At 37.9% G+C, this 18,743-nt stretch overlaps 1 protein-coding gene across 5 annotated transcripts in view; it reads right to left on the reverse strand.

Moving 5' to 3' along the window:
- The window catches only part of LOC103479941 (voltage-dependent T-type calcium channel subunit alpha-1I-like), a 200,969-nt gene that overhangs the window by 16,286 nt on the left and 165,940 nt on the right, over window positions 1–18,743 (reverse strand). For all 5 annotated transcript variants that reach the window (XM_008434689.2, XM_008434762.2, XM_008434828.2 and 2 more), the window contains 8 exons: window positions 17,781–17,973; window positions 17,367–17,518; window positions 14,058–14,167; window positions 11,905–12,038; window positions 8,660–8,730; window positions 3,453–3,531; window positions 3,177–3,298; window positions 2,013–2,456 (listed from right to left, as the gene is read on the reverse strand). In XM_008434689.2, coding sequence (XP_008432911.1) covers window positions 2,013–2,456; window positions 3,177–3,298; window positions 3,453–3,531; window positions 8,660–8,730; window positions 11,905–12,038; window positions 14,058–14,167; window positions 17,367–17,518; window positions 17,781–17,973 — 1,305 coding nt within the window. The remainder of the gene's footprint in view (window positions 1–2,012; window positions 2,457–3,176; window positions 3,299–3,452; window positions 3,532–8,659; window positions 8,731–11,904; window positions 12,039–14,057; window positions 14,168–17,366; window positions 17,519–17,780; window positions 17,974–18,743) is intronic.

Genomic DNA, 18,743 nt, shown 5'->3' on the forward strand with positions numbered 1-18,743 from the left:
TTATTATATATGTTTATTATGTTTATTCAGTTAAAAATGTTAACTATGAAAAAACAGTCACCTCCAAATCAAGTGCACCTCATTAGCAGCCGGTCACTGCATGTTACGCAAAGCGGCTTGTAATGTGGGACTCACCTACCGGTCCGGGATAAATCCATTCTCCTGTCTCTTCTCTGGGTCTTTTCCCCTTTGCAAAGAAACTTTCCAAAGACATCTGATCTGTTTCTTACTTACTCATTTTGTTGCTTGTGGGCTCAATGTTGGTGCGCAAGTAACCGAGAGAGTCCGGTAAAGGATTTTCAAAATAAAAGATCCTCCACACTGAAATAATACGTAAAATGGAAATATTTATTTTTTGCGCAGCCTGGTACCAAGTGGTCCACGGACCGGTACGTGTCCCTGGACCGGGGGTTGGGGACCACTGCATTATAAAACTAAAGCAGACAGTTTAAAGCTTCACAGACTCCAGGGATATCAAATTCTGATAATTTCATCTCAAATTTTTAAGCACAGGCTGCTCTTCTGGTACATCGAGAACCTTTATGCACTCTTTTCTTTTCCTACTCATTCATCTACTTCAACAACCCCTTCATCGCTTTTTTTCCCCTCGAATGCAAAGCATTGCTTCCTTCCCAGTGTTTCTTCTTTCTTTCTTCCGTTTTCACTCCTTCCCGTTTATTTGCACACTGACTTTTTCAGTTCATTTACTTCCTTTGTTTCGAATTTTCTGACAACCTTCTCAAAGTACCTCTTCCCATTTTCCAGAGGGCTTATAATTTTACACTGGTATGATTATGATAGCATGAATCAGGCGGCTGAGGAATGAAAGTCAACATAGGCGGAGCGTCCGCTGGTGGTATTTTTAGAACAACAGAGACAGCAGCTATTTAATATCATGGTAAATCTGTGAGCAGGGGTCCTCTGTGTGGCTTCCAGCATCGCCTTGTGTCTTCATATCGTATCTGCTCAAGTAGGTCATATGTGTTTCATATCAATATAAGCAACTCCGGCTGCATTATTACCAGAACAGAATAATCCGATCAGAAATTGCACAGTTAACAACCTATTTAAAGCTGCAGTATGTAACTTTTATAAAAAATATGTTTATTTTACATATTTGTTCAAACTGTTACCATGTCATGATGGTACGCTTTGAGTCGGATAATCTGTGAAAAGCTCATTCCTCCTCCCTGTGTTGGCATTGCCATCTGAAGAACTACACCACTCCAGACCAAAAGCGACCAATCAGAGCCAAGAGGAGTGGCGTAGCGCTGCCAATCAAGCTTGTGTACATGCTGCTAAATGTGCAAATGGGGAAAATTACCAAACTGGAAAAACTGTTTATCCACCGTCATCAGTAGACATGCGTTAGCAGTCATGTCATGTAGCGCAGGAGAAGGTTGTGAGCAGTGCATGCACTAGGATGATTGACAGTCCTCCTGGCTCTTATTGGCAGAGGAGCTCAATTTTTTTCACAGATCATCTGTCTCATATTTTACTGTCATGACTTAGTGATTGACATGGTAGACATGACAGTTATATATATTTAGAAATATATATATTTGTAAAAATATACAAATTTTTACAAACAGGTAAAAATATATATTTTTTCATAAAAGTAACATATAGCAGGTTTAAGCACTACTACACCAACTAAAAACACCATTCTCTACTGTTTTATTCTATTGCATCCTATGAAGTATTCTATTAAAATTGAAGAAAAATGCAACCTAATTACCATCATGACCACCTATTCCACAAAAACACAACACAAACACATCCGGACGGACTCTATGAAGCCACATGTTGAGGAAAAACTGAAAAAGTTCCATATGTTTCCCTCTGAGTCATCTGGATGCAGATGTTAAGCAGAGATGTGATCAAAGTTAATGTATTCTGAACTGCAAGATTGCAAAGTGATTAAGCCGAGCTTCTCCTTAAAGAGCTCCAATCAGCATGTTTAAAGTCAAAGTGTAGCGATCGTTTTCTTGATTGCCTGATATTCCACTTACTTGAGACGGCGAGTAGAGCCGACATCGCGGGTGGGCGTGTCCGTCGTGAGCCGAGCCGCCTCCTCCTCCTCCTGTTCCGTCTTGAAGCGGCGCCGTTACTCCGCCGCCCAGACCCCCAACCGTCCCCGCAGCCACCCCGCCCATCCCTGCCGCGGTTGCAGCCCCACCCGTTGCCCCGGCGATGGCGCCGATGTTTCCCATCATGCAGCAGAGGCCCCCCTGAGCCAGCTCCAGTTCAATTTCCGCGTCCATCTCCGCGTCCTCCTGCGCCTCCTTGTTGGAGTCGTCCAAGTGCTTCATGAGCACGGCGACGACCACGTTGATCAGGACGAACTGAGCCGTGAGCACAAACGACACGAAGTACAGCGGGGAGATGAACTGCAGCCCGGTGTGGCAGCCGTAGTCGGTGCCCGGGAGATGCTGTGGGCACTCCCTCAGAGTGTCCTAATAATAAGAGGGACACGAAGAAACCAACAGGACATGTGACAAGTTGGTTTAGACACCTAATCATTTATAAAGAATGACTGCAGAACTGGAAATACTTAAAACTTAGGAAAAATTGTATGATTTTACGTAAATTTTAAGTAGTTGCGTGGATTGGGAATTTTAAAGGAACAGTATTATATACGTTCCAAGCACAAAGAGTCATTTTCATCACAATTAAGTTACTAGCTACGTTCACTTATAATAAAAATGCCACATATATCTAATATGATTTTTTAAAAATTGACTTTGAAATTTAAGGATGTGAAATTGGGCCTCTATCTCTTTAAGAAGCTCTTGCTCTTTCTGACACTTCAGTACATCATTACAATATTCCTCTACTAAGTGCTTGACTTTTTTTTTTTTTTTTTTTTTTACCAGCGTTTCATTGAAAAGTAGCTCACAGAATAAGCTCAGCTCCACCAGGTGTTTGCTAATTGCTGCTGACTAGTCTGAAGGAGTTGAGAGGAGGAGATTAAGGGATTCCCCATAAATGCATGCAACAATCAAAGCAACACACCAGGTATGTTTTTTTGTTGAGGGAATAATATTACAACATGATGTAAAGCTCAAAAAAGTTGATTTTACATAAAACTGCCCCTTTAAGAAAATATTCAGAATTTCACTCATCTTTTCGTTAAAATGTTGAAGTTTTAACTAAACTTTTAACTGAAGTCGTACCTTCATGATGCCATTCCAGTTGTCACCTGTTGATACTTGGAAGAGTGTAAGAAAAGCCATTCCAAAGTTTTCAAATGTGGCGTGGCGGCTCATTCCCTCGCAAGGGTAGTCAGCGTTACACACTAGAAGAGAGAGGTGATGAGAAGAGAAAAAAGAGGAAAGAACAGACGCCATGTTGGGGCTCTCATAAGATCATGTGGAGTAATATCACAGAGAACTTCAATAAAAAGTACGTTTTTTCCATTTTGTGCAAAAAATATTAACTCAAGCACATACCGAGCTCGCCAAAAAGCTCCACTCCAAGAGCAGCATAGATGAAAAACAGCAACATGAAGAGCAAGCCTAGGTTTCCCACCTGAAGCACAAAACATATCACATATCACATTGCCATCTCAGCTAAACCAGGCTGAACTTTAAATAATAGACTGTGAATGTCAAAGTTTGATATGCATGATCCTTATATCTAGAAATATGTATTTTCTTACCAGTCATACAGAAACATCTTACTTTATTTCAGTATTTGCTTAAATATTTATGCTAAAAGGGCTGCGTTTTCCAGTCACATGCTATCATTTTATAGTACAATCAAGTAACTATGTTACCTTCAGAATGCTGTATATGTCAGATATGACTTAAAACAAATTTGACTTTGAAACTCCGCCTTCAGGAAGTCATCACAACATGGCTCCTCTATTAGCCCTTTAACAATATTTTTTTGCAGCGATGCACAGAGACATATCTCGCATAATGAGCTCAGCAGATGTGCTGTTCCACCAGGTGTTTGCTATTTGCTGCTGGCTAGTCTGAAGGAGCTGGGTGGGAGAGGGCGGCTCTGTGAGGCAGAAGCTTAGAAGCTTGGAAACTGCAGCTCTGAGGAGCTTCGTCTCAAAGGTGGGGCGAGGTCCACCCACATGTTTTGCACAGCTGAATGGTTGCCATGGAGATTAAATGATTTCTCAAGCATGCATGAAAGAATGAGGACAACAATCCAGGTATGTTTTTGATAAGGGAAAAACATAACACAACGTAAAGTTAAAAAGTCATTTTTACATAATACTGCCACTTTAACACTCTACACGTTTCTAAATCTTTATTATGATTACTATAATCATAATTATGTTTTATCCTCATGGGTAAAGCTCTGGCACTGGATATATAGACAAACTAAACTTTATTTGCTTCAGTTTATTCATTATTAAGCTTATTATCATACTTCTGAATAGAAAAACAAAACAAAAAGAAGCATGTTTCATAAGACCCAAAGTAAATGCTAACAATCTAAGCACAGGCTTATTATGTAGGCAGTCACACTCTGGTGTGTCAAGGCAAATCACTTTACTTCACAGAGAAATAAATTGCCTGGAAATTCATCCTTGTAAGGTTACTTAGCATTTCCAAGGGGAGATATGCAAAGCAAATGGATAAGGAACCCCCCCCTGGGGTGCAATGGCGGGCGCTAGCAGCACACCATTAGCTAAGTCGCTTCACAGAGAAGCCGGTGGGGAGCTTCTGAATAATATGTAACTGTGCTAATCTTTGAGGTAGGAAAATAAAGTGATTGTCGATGAGGAAACAATAACATGTACAGTCGTCACTCAAGGAAAGGATGAAAGAGAACCGTGGTAGGAAGAGAAGATGAAAGTAGCACTAAGCTACTGGGAGAGGTAAACGCGGAAAGCCCTCAGCAGTTTGAGGCAAGTAACTCAAACCGATGTGATCCTTTCATTCCTTTGGCAAGAGAATGAAAACAAAACACGGTGCTGTAAAACTGCTCAACACCGATAATGCATAGAAGCTAGTGAGTGACTAGCTGAAGGTACAAAAGCAAACAGCTTGTTCCTGTTGCTAGCACACCTACACTGGTCAGCTTTTTCTTTGAGCAAACTTTTTTAATTATGCGGTTACAGTGTACCAACTGTATATAAATCTAAGCCCAACAAAACCAAGACTCTTGCATTCATAATGGGAACATAGCTTTACACATTATTATAATGTTTTCGACTAAAATTTACTTTAAAATTGGGAAAAAAAATTATCAACAGCTACAATGTAGTTGATTTTCTATGGCTCTCAGTTAAACGTTTAGGTCTGTTTATTACAAAAATATCACATAATCTGGCGTCTCACAAATCAAGATGATACTTTATTGTGCTTTAAAATGCTACTGTATGTGCCTGGAAAATGGTACCTACCGCCTCTTTAAAAACTACAACTAAAGTCCGTGTGTGTTTCTGATCAGGTCGATCAAAATACAGCTAATAGATTTCAGAACTGATAATCATTGTTGATTTCTGCCACAATTGATGCTTTTTGATAATAAATACAAACAATAAGGTCACGTTATATAATCACAATTAATACATTTGAAATTTGATGTTTATTTCAGCAACTCAATTTACTGAGTGAAACACATTATGTAGATTAATTACACACAGACGGAGGTTTTGCAGCCTTTATTTCTGTTAAATATCATATTTCTGTTAAATATCATATCTCTTTGTTTACAGGTGATGAAAGCACAACTTTAAGATTAGATTACTACATCATATCAATAACATTTCTAAAACAGAAATATGCGCTCAATGGAAAGCATTTTCAAAACATCTTTTAATCTGACAAACTAGCCTCGTTGGACCCAGTATTCTGACTTACTGAACATGACTGCATGTTTTTGCTGAAAACTGTTGTGTTAGCATCATAATGCTGTGAGATTTTTATACATATATGTCCAGTGGTGATGTTTTAAGGAAAATGACAATGGGAACATGTAATTTATCCTTTTTGAAGAATACTGAATTAACTGACTTTAAGTGAATATTGGAGACATGGCTTCTGACATGGCCAGCTATATTAAAGGTAAATCTCTGTAATGTATTTTTTTAAAGTTTTTTTTTGTGATGCCCTGTGTTTGTAATTCCCTTTGGTCCAATCTTCTGTCACACAAATTGAGGAACATAATGAAAGGAGAGCTAACACGTTGGACAAAAAGTATTTTTGTGGAAATTTGCCTTAATGCATTAGAGAAAGGCTGCTGTTAAAATGATATACTAATAACAAGAAAGAAAAAAAAACTTTGAAAGAGAAAATTTGGTGAACACCTGAGTCCATTAGTGGCATCTTCCATAAAGAGCTGTTTTAAGGAGAAACAACTCCAGTTCCATTAGGCATTTTTAATGCATTCAAAAACAAGAAAAAGCAGAAATACATGGCTCCACAGTGTTTGAGAAAGGAGACAAAGGACCAAATGTAAGTTTTATGTTATCTGCAGAAAAGCTGATCACACTTCAGAGAGACACAGAGAAAGAATAATGACATGTCCTCCTATTTTGCCACTATTAGAAGAAAAGAAGTATATATTTTTTAACGCTTGGTTTTGGGAGTTTATATTCCCATCTTGAAAATTTGATGTAATTTATCTCTGCAGGCATCTTTTTAGTCCCTCATTAGCACGGAAAAAATAAAATAAAATTGATCGGCAGCTATGATGGAGCACCTGCTGGTTTTTTGTCTTCATCACCTTCTACACTCTAACGGCATTAGTGGCACTTCTGGGGAAGCAATTTTAATAAATAAGCATCTGTTTTTCCTAATTATCACAACAGTTTTGTATCCAGGCAAGATCTCATTACAAAAGTACTTGGATAAAAAAAATTCAAATAACAGTAGTGCCAGTTTGAAAGGCAGGGAATAACTATGAGTCACTTATTTTCTACTAATAATCAAAAGTCTTGATATGTCATTTTGTTCGATTGTAAAGTGGAATAGCATTGTGTCACATATTGACAATTACCAATCTGATATAAAATTGCAACATCTGTTATGTGCAGATAATAGAAAATATAAGTTTAAAATAAACTTTGTACCAACATGCATTATGTTGCATTAGGAACGTTTAGGGGTTCCAAACCTGCCCAGTTTACATTGATTATCTTTTGAGAGATACTTATATAATTTATACAAACATTTCTAGGTCGTTGAAAAATGTGGGAAGAACTTGGAATTTCTAAAATATACATCATGTACATTTGTTTTTTCTTCAATCAGCCAAATATTCAGATCCATTCCCCAAAAACACTGACTTTTAATCAGGAAGAAACCAGGAGTTAGACCACTGAGTCTCCATTCAGGAGGCAGTTCCTCACACACACCATCCACCTTTTCATGTATGACTCTATACACACTGTTAAATTTGAAGATACTTGATAAACACATACAGCTGAAACCCGGGTGCTTTCTCACTATTAGATGTAAAGTGAGACTGATATCATCTGTTATTACTTAATCTGTTGTGCTAAGAGCGCTTCATAAATTGATGATGATTTGGAAACGGAATGAAGCTTTTCCCGATACACAGGGAAACGCCCTGGAGACAGCAGAGAACACAGATGGTGTGAAGGATTAATGCAAATGAAAAAGATTAAATGATTCAAATAAATAAAAAAGGAAGATCTGTTGAAAAAGGTTTTAGATTTGTTTTTTTAAATAACCTACTTAAAGGGACAGCGTTATGTGTTTTCAGCCACACAGAATCACTTTATAGCACAAACAAGGAACTATAAAAATACTGTATGTTAATCAGATATGACTTCAAAGAAATTTAACTTTGTAATTGAAGGCACTGAAATTAGGCCTCTGTCTCTTTAAGAAAGTCCTGCTATTTCCAATACTCCACCTTCACAACATGGCTCCTCTGTTAACCCTTTAGCAATGTTTTTGCCAGTGTTGTACAGAATATTAGCTCGTATAATGAGTTCAGTAGATGCACAGTGTTTGCTAATTGGTGCTGGCTAGTCTGAAGGAGCTGGGAGAGCTGCTCTTCATTTTCAAGACGACGACAATGACTTCAAGGTCAATTTAGCATAACACCGCCCCTTTAAGCAGGTATGTTTACGCTCTCGCCAGCTGTGGTTCTGTGATTCTTCCGTCTTTTTTCATATTTTATTTGAACACTCCTTTGTTGAAGCTAAAAGTCAGCACTGGAAACCAATGTCCAATAAAGTTCTAACCTTACACGTCTCAGTGAAGCTAACAGGACTAAAATCCAGCCATTGTTCACATACTTTCATACTTAACAGCACATGAAAATGAAGGAAATGCTTGAGTGCCGAGTCTTTGTGTACTGAAGGAGCACAAAATCTTCAGCTGCTCGTCTTATTAATAGCTTTGGGAATAAAACCCTTAACTTTGTGCAACACGAGTTCCTTTATTTCCCAAAAATTCAGATAAAAAGGCCGAAGACAGATTTTCATGGCATTAGGGAGAAGAACTTTGCCATAACCTGACTTCCTGAAAGTCAGTAATTCTCTGGGACCAGTCACAGTTTCTGGTCGTTTATCATTTAGCAAATGTTAATTAGCTCCTAGGTGTCCTCGCAATAAGCTAAGGGAAGATACTGCGAGGTGCGTGTGTGTGTGTGTGTGTGTGTGGGTGTGTGTGTGTGTGTGTGCGTGCGTGCGTGCGCGTGCGTGTGTGATGAGACATACCTGAGGAAGAGCCTGGACCACTGTGTCCAGCAGGGCCCTCATGCCAGTTGCCATTTTCAGTAATTTCAGCACTGGGAAGAGATGGCAGACGATAAGAGAAGTTTGGCCACAGGACAAACCATCCAATTTTGGTAGATTTTCCAAACGCCACGGACAAGCTTGAAAGGCAATGCAGTTCAGGTATCGAAAGAAAAAAAAAAACCGGTGAAACAGAAAACTGGGAAAAAAAGTCCTGCCTAAAACAGAGGTGAGTAATCAAGACACATTAGAGACTGACAGGCAACACGAGAGAGAGCGAGAGAAATGATCAATAGAGGGGGAATGTGTTTCTGGACGCCACGCAGGAGACCCTCCGCTGTTCCCAGGCGTCCAATTTCTGAAGGAACACGGACGCTGCTGGAGAGAAATCCACATGTGCATCACTGGAGATGCGTACTGCTCCACAGATAACAGGGATATGGATGTGTGTTTACAAAGATAAATATTCTATTGCTAAAGTTTTTATAGAAATGTAAATTGTTTTATGATTCTAATTCAAACATAAAGACAGATTTTTTTTTAATGCACTGAATATCTTTTTACAAAGACTGCAGTCATGAAGTGCTGTATTCTAAAATACTTTACTTTTACAAAAGAGTTCATGCTACTCCTTGGAACTAACGAACAAAAATAATAGATATACACTGTAGCACTTTATACCCATTAAATAACCGCTATCTAGCATAAGCATTCATTAAACACAAATTACTCAATGCTAAAAATGGCAAATCATTTTTAAAATTAATTACTTCAAAGTGAAACGTATCAGCACTAGATGTCAATACGAGTTAGGATTTGGAAAAGCTAAGCTGTGTGGATTGATGCTAGCCTGGTGAAACACAGCTCCCTTGTTCTACGCCTCACTTCGTCCTCTTGGACCCTCCAACGTTGAGAAACGATTGCTTCCTGGTGGCGTGGACTCTGTTAAATTTGACCCAATCGCTAAAGTTTGGACGTGTCGGTGATATGCTAGTTTGACGCTCGGAAGCTTAGCGGATATAGCCTGCGTTGTAAACAACCGTCCTCCACTGCAAAGAGAGAAGAGGTGAGCCGAACGAAGCGGCTGTTAGTGTGAATTGGCCTGGTAGAAATTCTTCTGGAGAAATCCAGATCAATGGCAGACCTGTCGACATTCAAAGACATTTTCCAAAATGCAAACAGGCCCAAACACGCTTAAAAAAAACGTTCTATGAGGCAACATGTGTGGTAAATGTCTGGAGATTCAATACAAACTGATCTTTGGATAAATATTAACACTCAGCACTGTCAATTTGCGACACTAAAATAGTTTGGTGTATCAAAATGTTTGAATTAATTACACTTTTTGTGTTATTACAGCAGAAACACCATTTTCTTTACACTTCTCCTATGCATTTAACAATAGCTCATTCTGATCAGATGCAACATGTAATAAAATCCACGCTTACAGTTTATTTAAAGCGAGTACAGTAGTTGGGTACTGAAAACATATTTATGGCAGAATTCGGTCATTTAAAAAAACTAGTTGTGCTTAATAATTACAAGATAAAGGTTGATATGCCAATAGATAGCAATAAATAACAATTAAAGGCAGTTTAATTGTTATTGGTGTGCAGTAATATACATTTTATTTTGTCATTGCCCCATAGTAATCTTCTGTTAAAAGCCCAGAAGGAGAGATTCAACTTTGGTCTAAAGGATGTGGCAAATTAATACATTTACATCTTATCCAGAGGAGAAACTGAAAAGGTGTCATCACATTTATGTTTACATAAAATATCTGGTTGCTCATCTCCTTTCTTGGCTCATATTGTGGCGATCGGATCAAAAATGCCGCTGCCGGTCCATGTAAAACCTTAATGTAAGCAGCTCAGATCCTAAAATCCAAACATCCCCGGCTCTGTCCCAGAGAAGGGATTCCAAATCTGAAGTTTTGTGTTTGCTCTCAGATTGGTGGAGCCTGTGTGAATGGCTTGCTGCAGAGGATTTCAATATTATGTCTGTAAATGATGACTTCAATATTAGTCTTGGGTCCCTGGCAGGGGCGGCTGGGCTTGGCAGAGCTATAATGTCAAGGCTCTGTGTTTGTTTGGCTGTGTGCTCGACGGCCGGAAATATGGGAGCTTTAGTCAGCTGTGCTCTGCTTACATAAGACAAAACTGTTTGAGATGATTGTGATGTTTGATGAGTCCAGAGATAGAAAAAAAAAATTAACTGAAACATCATAGCAAAAACTACATGGAAAAATAATGCCAGAATTAATAACAATGCACAGAAAGAAAAAATATTTTTGCAGAATAGGGTTTCTTTTATTGTTACACGGTGTTTTCACACCCGGTAGACTCAATGCGATTGGGGACCAAACATATTTTGTTGCATTTTCAGCTGCTGTGGTTCGCTTTCACACCGCAATGCATCCAACAAACCAAGTCCTATGAGCAACCTGTTCCCCTCCTTGCCTGTGGTGGCGCTGCATCAAGAACCACTGAAGAAAACAACATGGAAACCTCTGAAGAGGACATGAGCGCATCTGTCTCCTTCACAAAATGTAGACAAAAGTGGAGCTCTTTAACATTGCAGAGTGCATTTTCAAACCATATTAGTCAATCACATTTATATTCTCTTCAACAAAACGTGTAACATTCTATTAACAGACAGAAACACAAAACGGTGGCACAAGACAGAATAATAATAGTTTAGTCATAATACAGAAAATAACATAAACTTTAAATATTTTCTGTGTCATTTTCAGAAGTCAAGGAAGGTTTTTCCAGAGTTCAGAGCATAAAAAAAAGACTATAAGTCACTTGTAGTCCTGGCACGGTCAAATGCCCCTCTTGCTTCCAAATTACAGCTAGCTGTTGCAAAGTAATTAGCATATTACCCGCGGGTCCTCTCAGCAGTCCCTCAGCAACCCAGCGGAGGGCAAAGGGTGAACATAAACGGGTGAGGATTATACATGATTGATGTGATTAGACTTCATCCTCTTCAGTGTGAAGTTAAAGTACACTGTAAGCCCCGACGGGGGTCTGCTTTAATTTCCTCTAAATATGAGGAAGCAAAGTGCCAAACGGGAGACATTTAAAACCACTAATAAATCGGCTTTATTTAGCAGCAACAGAGGCAGCTACTGTATACAAGTGATGCAGCTGCTTGAGGTATGAAGCGTTTGTTGTCTTTGTGCTTTTTGTTGTTGTTGTTGTTGCATCGACTATTCGGGGAATTACCTCGCGCTATCCGGAGCACCCTCATGATCCTGATGATGGTGGGGTTGATGGGAAGGGAGGCGTTGATCTCGATCTCCTCCAGAGTGATGCCCATCACCGACAGCAGAACGATAGCCAAGTCCAGCTGATTCCACCTGCACACACACGCACGCACGCACGCACGCACGCACGCACACACACACACAACAAAAGCTCTAATATCCGAGATGTTAAATTAGACATTAATCAGACAAAAAAAGGAGCAGAGATTTGCCTAATTAAGTGTGTAGCTCTGAAATTTAGGAATTCACAAACAAAAAGCCCAAATTATACTAATTTTGCAATGAATATTAATGCTTTGTATGAACTTGTTGCGCAATTTGCTTGACTTTCTAACCCGGCAGATGAATTGCTACCATTTGGCCATAACTTGAAAGGCTGGTGCTGTCATTAATATTAATAACAATAATGGAATGGAGATGCTAATAGCTAATTGAAAGTATAGTCTCAAATAATTTGGCCACAAATTCACCTTATTTGCATTTTCTTAAGATGAGTAACTACTGTAAGCACTGCTAGGTAGATTAGACACACACACATTATCTGCAGTAGAAGCCAAATATTTACATACACTAAATAAAAAGACACAAACCCATTTTCTTTCTAACCATGTGATGTTAAACCAGACCAAACTTTTCTTGTTTGCTCAGTTAGAATGACCAAAATTATTTCCATTTGCTAAATTCCAGAAAACTTGATCAAGGCAATTATATATATATATATATATATATATATATATATATATATGCAACTTTCCTCAAATTCAAAAGCTTATATAGATGGGTCAGTGGTCAGTATGTTTTAAACTGTATGAGTTGGGTCAAACTTTGGCAGAAGACTGAGAAAAAAAGTGTTTGTATTTTTTTATTCAGTGGTTTCAACTGTGCATAAACGTTGCCAACTTCTGAGTGATATTTGCAAACAGACCAGTGTGCAGATGGGAGCAGTATTTAAAGACAAAATGTTAGCGATAAACTGAATCCGTAATATTTGCTACAGAAAAAATATAAAATATAAAATGGCATTTGGTTCATCATGCAAGGATAAGAAGCCAGATTACAATTGACAAATCCTCTTGGGGACAAAGATCTCAGATCTGGGAAACATTTCCTAATGACCATTTACATTTGGAGGAGAAACAGAGAAGCTTGCACAAGCCCAAGAATATTATTCCAACTGTGAAGGCTGGCAGCGTCGTAACTTTGGGGCTTTTCTGCTGCTGGAAGTGGACAGACGAGAAATGAAACTTTGGCTTCAGGTTTTTCATAACGAGACAAAAAGACACAAAAATCAACAGATTAAGAAGCTGCCCAGCAGTCTATGATCACATGAGTGATGCTTTCAGGAGTTCATACACAGAGTTGGGTACTAACTAGTTACATTTACTTGAGTAACATTTTTGAAAAAATGTACTTTTAGGAGTATTTTTACTACTATACTTTGAGTAATGTTTTTTTTGAAGTATTTCTACTCTTACTTGAGTAAAATTTCTGGATTCTCTACCCACCGAATGAACAACAAGCATGTTTTAAACAAAACTTCACCAGACTCAGACACACACCTGCGGTTTTTGTTAAAGTTTCATCAGTTTTTATTGAAAGAAACTGATTTGGAAAAACTTTCTTTTGGCTGATTTCATTATTTTTCTGTTATGTACACGGTTTATTGTCATTTGGTTCTTAAAATACCAAAATTTCCACTTAACTTTATATTTTGGTTCAACTGATGACATATTTTTAAAATATTACTCAGTACTTGAGTAGACTTTTTTTTTTTACCAAATACTTTTTTACTCTTACTTAAGTAATTTCTTGGGCGGATACTTTTTTCTTTGACCTGAGTAGAAATATGTTGAAGTAGTGATACTCTTACTTGAGTATCATTTTTAGCTACTGGCTGAGAACTGTAAAAACGTTAGCATTCAACATGCTGGTAAAATTAGAAAATTACACTTAAATCTGCCAATGGTAAAAAAAACAACAAAAAAAACTAGGCTGCACTGTCATGTCCAGTATTAACATATACAGAAGCAGAGCGTGATTATAAAAAGCACATTAATGTACGATACAGTCAAAATGAGAAAGCAGGCATCTGTTAGACAGCCGGAGGTCTACCTGTCCTTGAAGAAGCGGCGGAAGCCGAAGGCCACTAGCTTGAGAGACGCCTCGATGACAAAAGTGGAGGTGAAGAAGTAGTTGCAATACTTCAGGGTGGTCTCAAGGGACTGACAGCAGAAAAGTTCAAAGAGAAAAAAAGAAAAGTGTGAAAACAGAAACGGCATCAGTAATGCAAACTTTAATATGTCTTCTGTCTGGACTTTTTTTTCTTTGTTCGTTTCATATGATTCTGCTGCTCATTTATTTATTGCTTTAACTTGAGAACTCAGGAAAACATAATCTCAACTGGTTATGAGGATTGTTGCTCAGTGAGTGTGTTTTGACAGAAGGAGCAAATGATCTCCAACAAAATCTCTCTTAATAGAGGCGAGTTTAATTGAGACAGACAAGTAAATTATATGCGACTCTGGAGAGGAAATACGCAACATTTGTTTTTTGTTGTTTTTTAGCTACTGCTCTGCAATTAATGAGGTATTGAAAACACATGATGATTAAATCTCATTTGCATATAGATGGAGAGAAGCAGAAGCTAAAGAAGCTTCGGTAATTTCTATCATATCCTGCAAACAACTTCAGTTACATGAAGCTTTATAATAAACTCCTTGCAAGTCATCATGTAAACTAATAGAAACGCCATACAGTAGACCTCTGCTTCTTTGTAGTTCAGTATATGTGAATTCACATACTTGATGATTTTCCTATGGAGTGTAGTTGCATATTAGTTGATTGTTTTAGTGGATTTGAAAGGAAAATGCAGCTCTGGAAGCTAAAAATACAAATGTGCATTGCTGCTTGGCATGGTATTGGCTGGGATTTACAAAGCAGCCAATCCAGAAGCACCTTTTGCTTTCCTTAGTGCTGATTGGCTGTATGCCTAAGGACAGATATGAAGGTAATATTGGATGTTAGCTACTGTGGTAATAAACACGGACGGCATCCACTGTCCATGTTTATTAATGAATATTAAAATCTATGCAGACGTAAATTTTTTAGTTCAAGCTATTAATATAATTATAAGTATTTTCAGATTTCAGGAGGTTTTGGGCTCTAACCTCCATGAATACTCCAGGTCTACTGCTAGTACAACTGTAATAATCAATATGTTCCAACATTTCAGAAGAAATATTATTTTTTTTTTGTTTTAAGTAAAAGCAATTTCATGATTCTATGTAAGACTATGACATTTTGGTGTATTTGTTCGAGATTGCTATAAGTATTGCCTTGATCCGATATTGATATTGGATATTGGTTGGATATTAGCCAAGAAAAAAGAGTATCGGATTATATTAGCCTGTGTCTAAAATCTGTGATGCAAGAACACCAACAGAAGCAGTCCTCTCCAGCATTTAGTCCTCTCCAGCATTTAGTCCTCTCCAGCATTTAGTCCTCTACAGCATTTCTGTCCAGCAGAAGTTGTAACCTGCATGCAAACCCACATGGGGTCGGTTTGTAACCCACATAAAATGGTGATGCCTCTTTAAGTAACGGAGGTTAGGGAAGCTAGTGGTATACCTTGCCAATAGAAAGTTTAGTTTCCAGTGTGTTTAAACCAATCAGAATTCAGACTACAGCTGCAAGAGCGAACTCGTTAGCCTCGTTAGCTCTTATTGGCTACTGGTTTCCTCGAAGTTCATCTCGTTCTCCGTTCAGCTGAAGGTAAAGCCTAAATTATAGTGTATTCTTACTTTGTTCACGATGAAAGCACATATTATTGAGGTTAAAGCATGGAAAATATGCTTATTACATTATCTAGTGCCCCACAGTCTCAGTCCGGACCCAATCAGAATTCAGACTGATTGGGTCTGAATTCTGATTACATGATGACTTGCAAGGGACAACAATAACCACAATATGGTTATTGTTGTCCCAAACGTGTCGCATTGAGATCGGTGAGCATATTCTGTGCCTTTCATTTGGGTTTTTGTTCTGTTGATCACATTTTTGTTGAATAATATTTATCTGAACTATTTAATTATTCAAATGTAAACTTTTACTGATTTTGGGTAAAATGTAATGTTTAATATTGTGTTTGAAAAAAAATGCTTTTGCAATTTACAGAAAAGTAAATTGACAATGTAGTGAAATACTGCATTGAGGTAAGGGAGAATTGTTTTATTGCAAATTATTTGATAACAAATTGATGTCAAATATGATGTCGACAGAAACATGATTTAAGGATTAAAGCTAGATAGCTTCATAAAATTCTATTATTCTGCTGGTCCTTTCTGTTGACAGGTCAGGTTTTTTTTATACTGGATTGTTCCTGAGGTGGATTCTTCCTGTGACTTTGATGGCGAGCCTTCCCACCTGGGCTTAGAAAGAACTGGATTCCTTCTTTTCCATTTGGAGTCCTGCTGCACCCCGCAGTGTGGTAGGCCTGTATCACTCACATCTTCACACACAGTTGGTTATGAGTGAGACCACTGGCTGACATTTTTCATTCTTATTGTTTAATCCTGGAATTTCTGACCTTTCCTTTTGGACCAGTTTTTATTTGGAACTTTATAACAAACTGCTGTGTAGGAAATTCTCCTCATGTGAACGGTGTTGAGTTGAACCTAATTGGAACTGAAATTGATTAATCTGTTGCCTATTACTATTTAGAATTCAGATTACCAGGGTGCACCCAAAAGATTTAAAACTGAGAACTAGCACTTGGCCAAGTATTATTATTTCTTGTATTTTATTGTGTGTAATTTTATTTTCATAATTGGGTGTCTTGTACAACTGTTTGTCAATTTTATGGTTTATGTCACTAAAGCCAGTTGTTCTTTAAATTCATTTAACTGCCTTTGTGTGTCATTTAAACACCCAACCATGCTCCGTTAGCCGAACCTATTGGCCCATTCATCTAATATATATAAAATACCCTTCTCATCTGAGTTACAGGTTGTTCTCATACCTACTGTTATTGACTATTGTTCTCTGAGTAATATCACCTGATCAGATGTCTTCTAATATTTCCCATAAATAATCAAATCTGTATTATTCCTGCTGGTATCGTATTCTGTCAGTATCGGTATCGACCGATACTCAAAGCTGTAATATTGGTATTGCAGCTTGAAAAAGTTCTAATTACTGTACAGTGAAAATCTCTCATGGATTTATGCATATTGTGCTTATATCACAATGGGTTGGTATAGAAGAGCAGAAAACTCTATTGAGATAAGTAAAAATAATCAAAAACAAACAGCAGACAGAAATCTGCAGCAAGCGTTTGCAAGAGATCCAACAGCCAATCATCACCAGATGTCCTGACGCCCTAAAGAATCCACAAAATCCCTCTGAACCAAGACGCGTGTTCACCTGTGGCTGGCTGTAGTGCTCCAGGGACATGGTGATGACGTTGATGCAGATGATAAAGGTGATCACAAGGTCCAGGTAGTGGCTGGTGCACAGAGCATGGATGGCCAGCCGAGTATGGCCGTAGGAAGAATAGTAAGGCAGTTTCTGGGCTTCTGCACGACAAGATGGCAAAATGTCAGATTAAGGATTAAAATAAATAAATGGAAAGATCAAAAATAAACAGGATTCGGTTTTGAGACAATTTGAAATAAAACCAGTTCAGTCCCCATGCCGTCTACTTCTCCCCGCTCAGATCTTCACCTTCCCCACCTTCACCTTCATAAACTCACCTTCACCTTCATAAACTCACCACTTCTTAAAATCTCACCTAATTTACTACCTCTACTTGTCAATCCACAATTTTCTCTTTCTTACTTCTCCTCTTCTTTTCCATGCGACGCTGGCGCTTTTCCTCTCTGCGCCTCGCCTCCTCCACTTCCTGGTGCTGTCGACACTTGTGGAAGTTCTCCACGACCACTCCCACGAACATGTTGAGGACGAAGAAGCTGACGATCAGGAGGAACGAGATGAAGTAGAGCAGCATCCACGGATTGTTGTTGGTCAACGGCTGGAGAGAGGAGGAGGAGGAGAGAAACAAATGAAATGATAAATGACAGGGATGGAAAAAAAAGTGATTCTTATGGAATAAGAAACCACAAGCATGGACAGATTGGAATTTAAAAACAAAACAAAAAAACAGATTCAATGTAGCTGAAAATAAAATAATCTGTAATAAATGAAAAGTGCTGAACTGTGAAATAACAAAGTAAGCTTTTCAGTTAATTGAAAAATGACAAGATAACATTTCCACACCATTGGTGCAAAAGACCAAAAAAAACAAACAAAAAAAAAACAGGATCATCTGCGTGTAAATGTCAATATCAAAACCAGATATATACTGGAAAAACACAATCTTTCCAAGTATTGTTACTTGTTTGTTTATTTTTAAATTAATATTAAGGAATTAAACAAAACAAGCTTCTGCATGAGGCTAAAAAATAACTTGTAAGCTAGGTTTGTCCTATTTCAAGTGTTTGAAGATATTTTCACAAGAAACTAGACCCAAAATATTTGGTAAGATTTTGTGTTTTTGCAAAGTACGAGGTTTTTGTATTTAAGCATCATTTGGATAAGTTAGAAATCTGAATTTGAAAAACAAAATGCAGAGAAAGGAAACAAAAGAAAAAGTTGACAAAATGCTTTAGAGTTAAAGAAGATGTTAATTTATTGATAAAACGTTTAAGATAAAAATGCAAAAAAACAAAACTAGAACTACAATGTCAAAAAAAACAGGCTCAGAAATGAGTAAGTCCACTACTTGTGTTGATAACTTATGTA

Source organism: Poecilia reticulata, linkage group LG1, assembly GCF_000633615.1.
Source record: "Poecilia reticulata strain Guanapo linkage group LG1, Guppy_female_1.0+MT, whole genome shotgun sequence".
In the NCBI taxonomy this organism is placed as follows: Eukaryota; Metazoa; Chordata; class Actinopteri; order Cyprinodontiformes; family Poeciliidae; genus Poecilia; species Poecilia reticulata.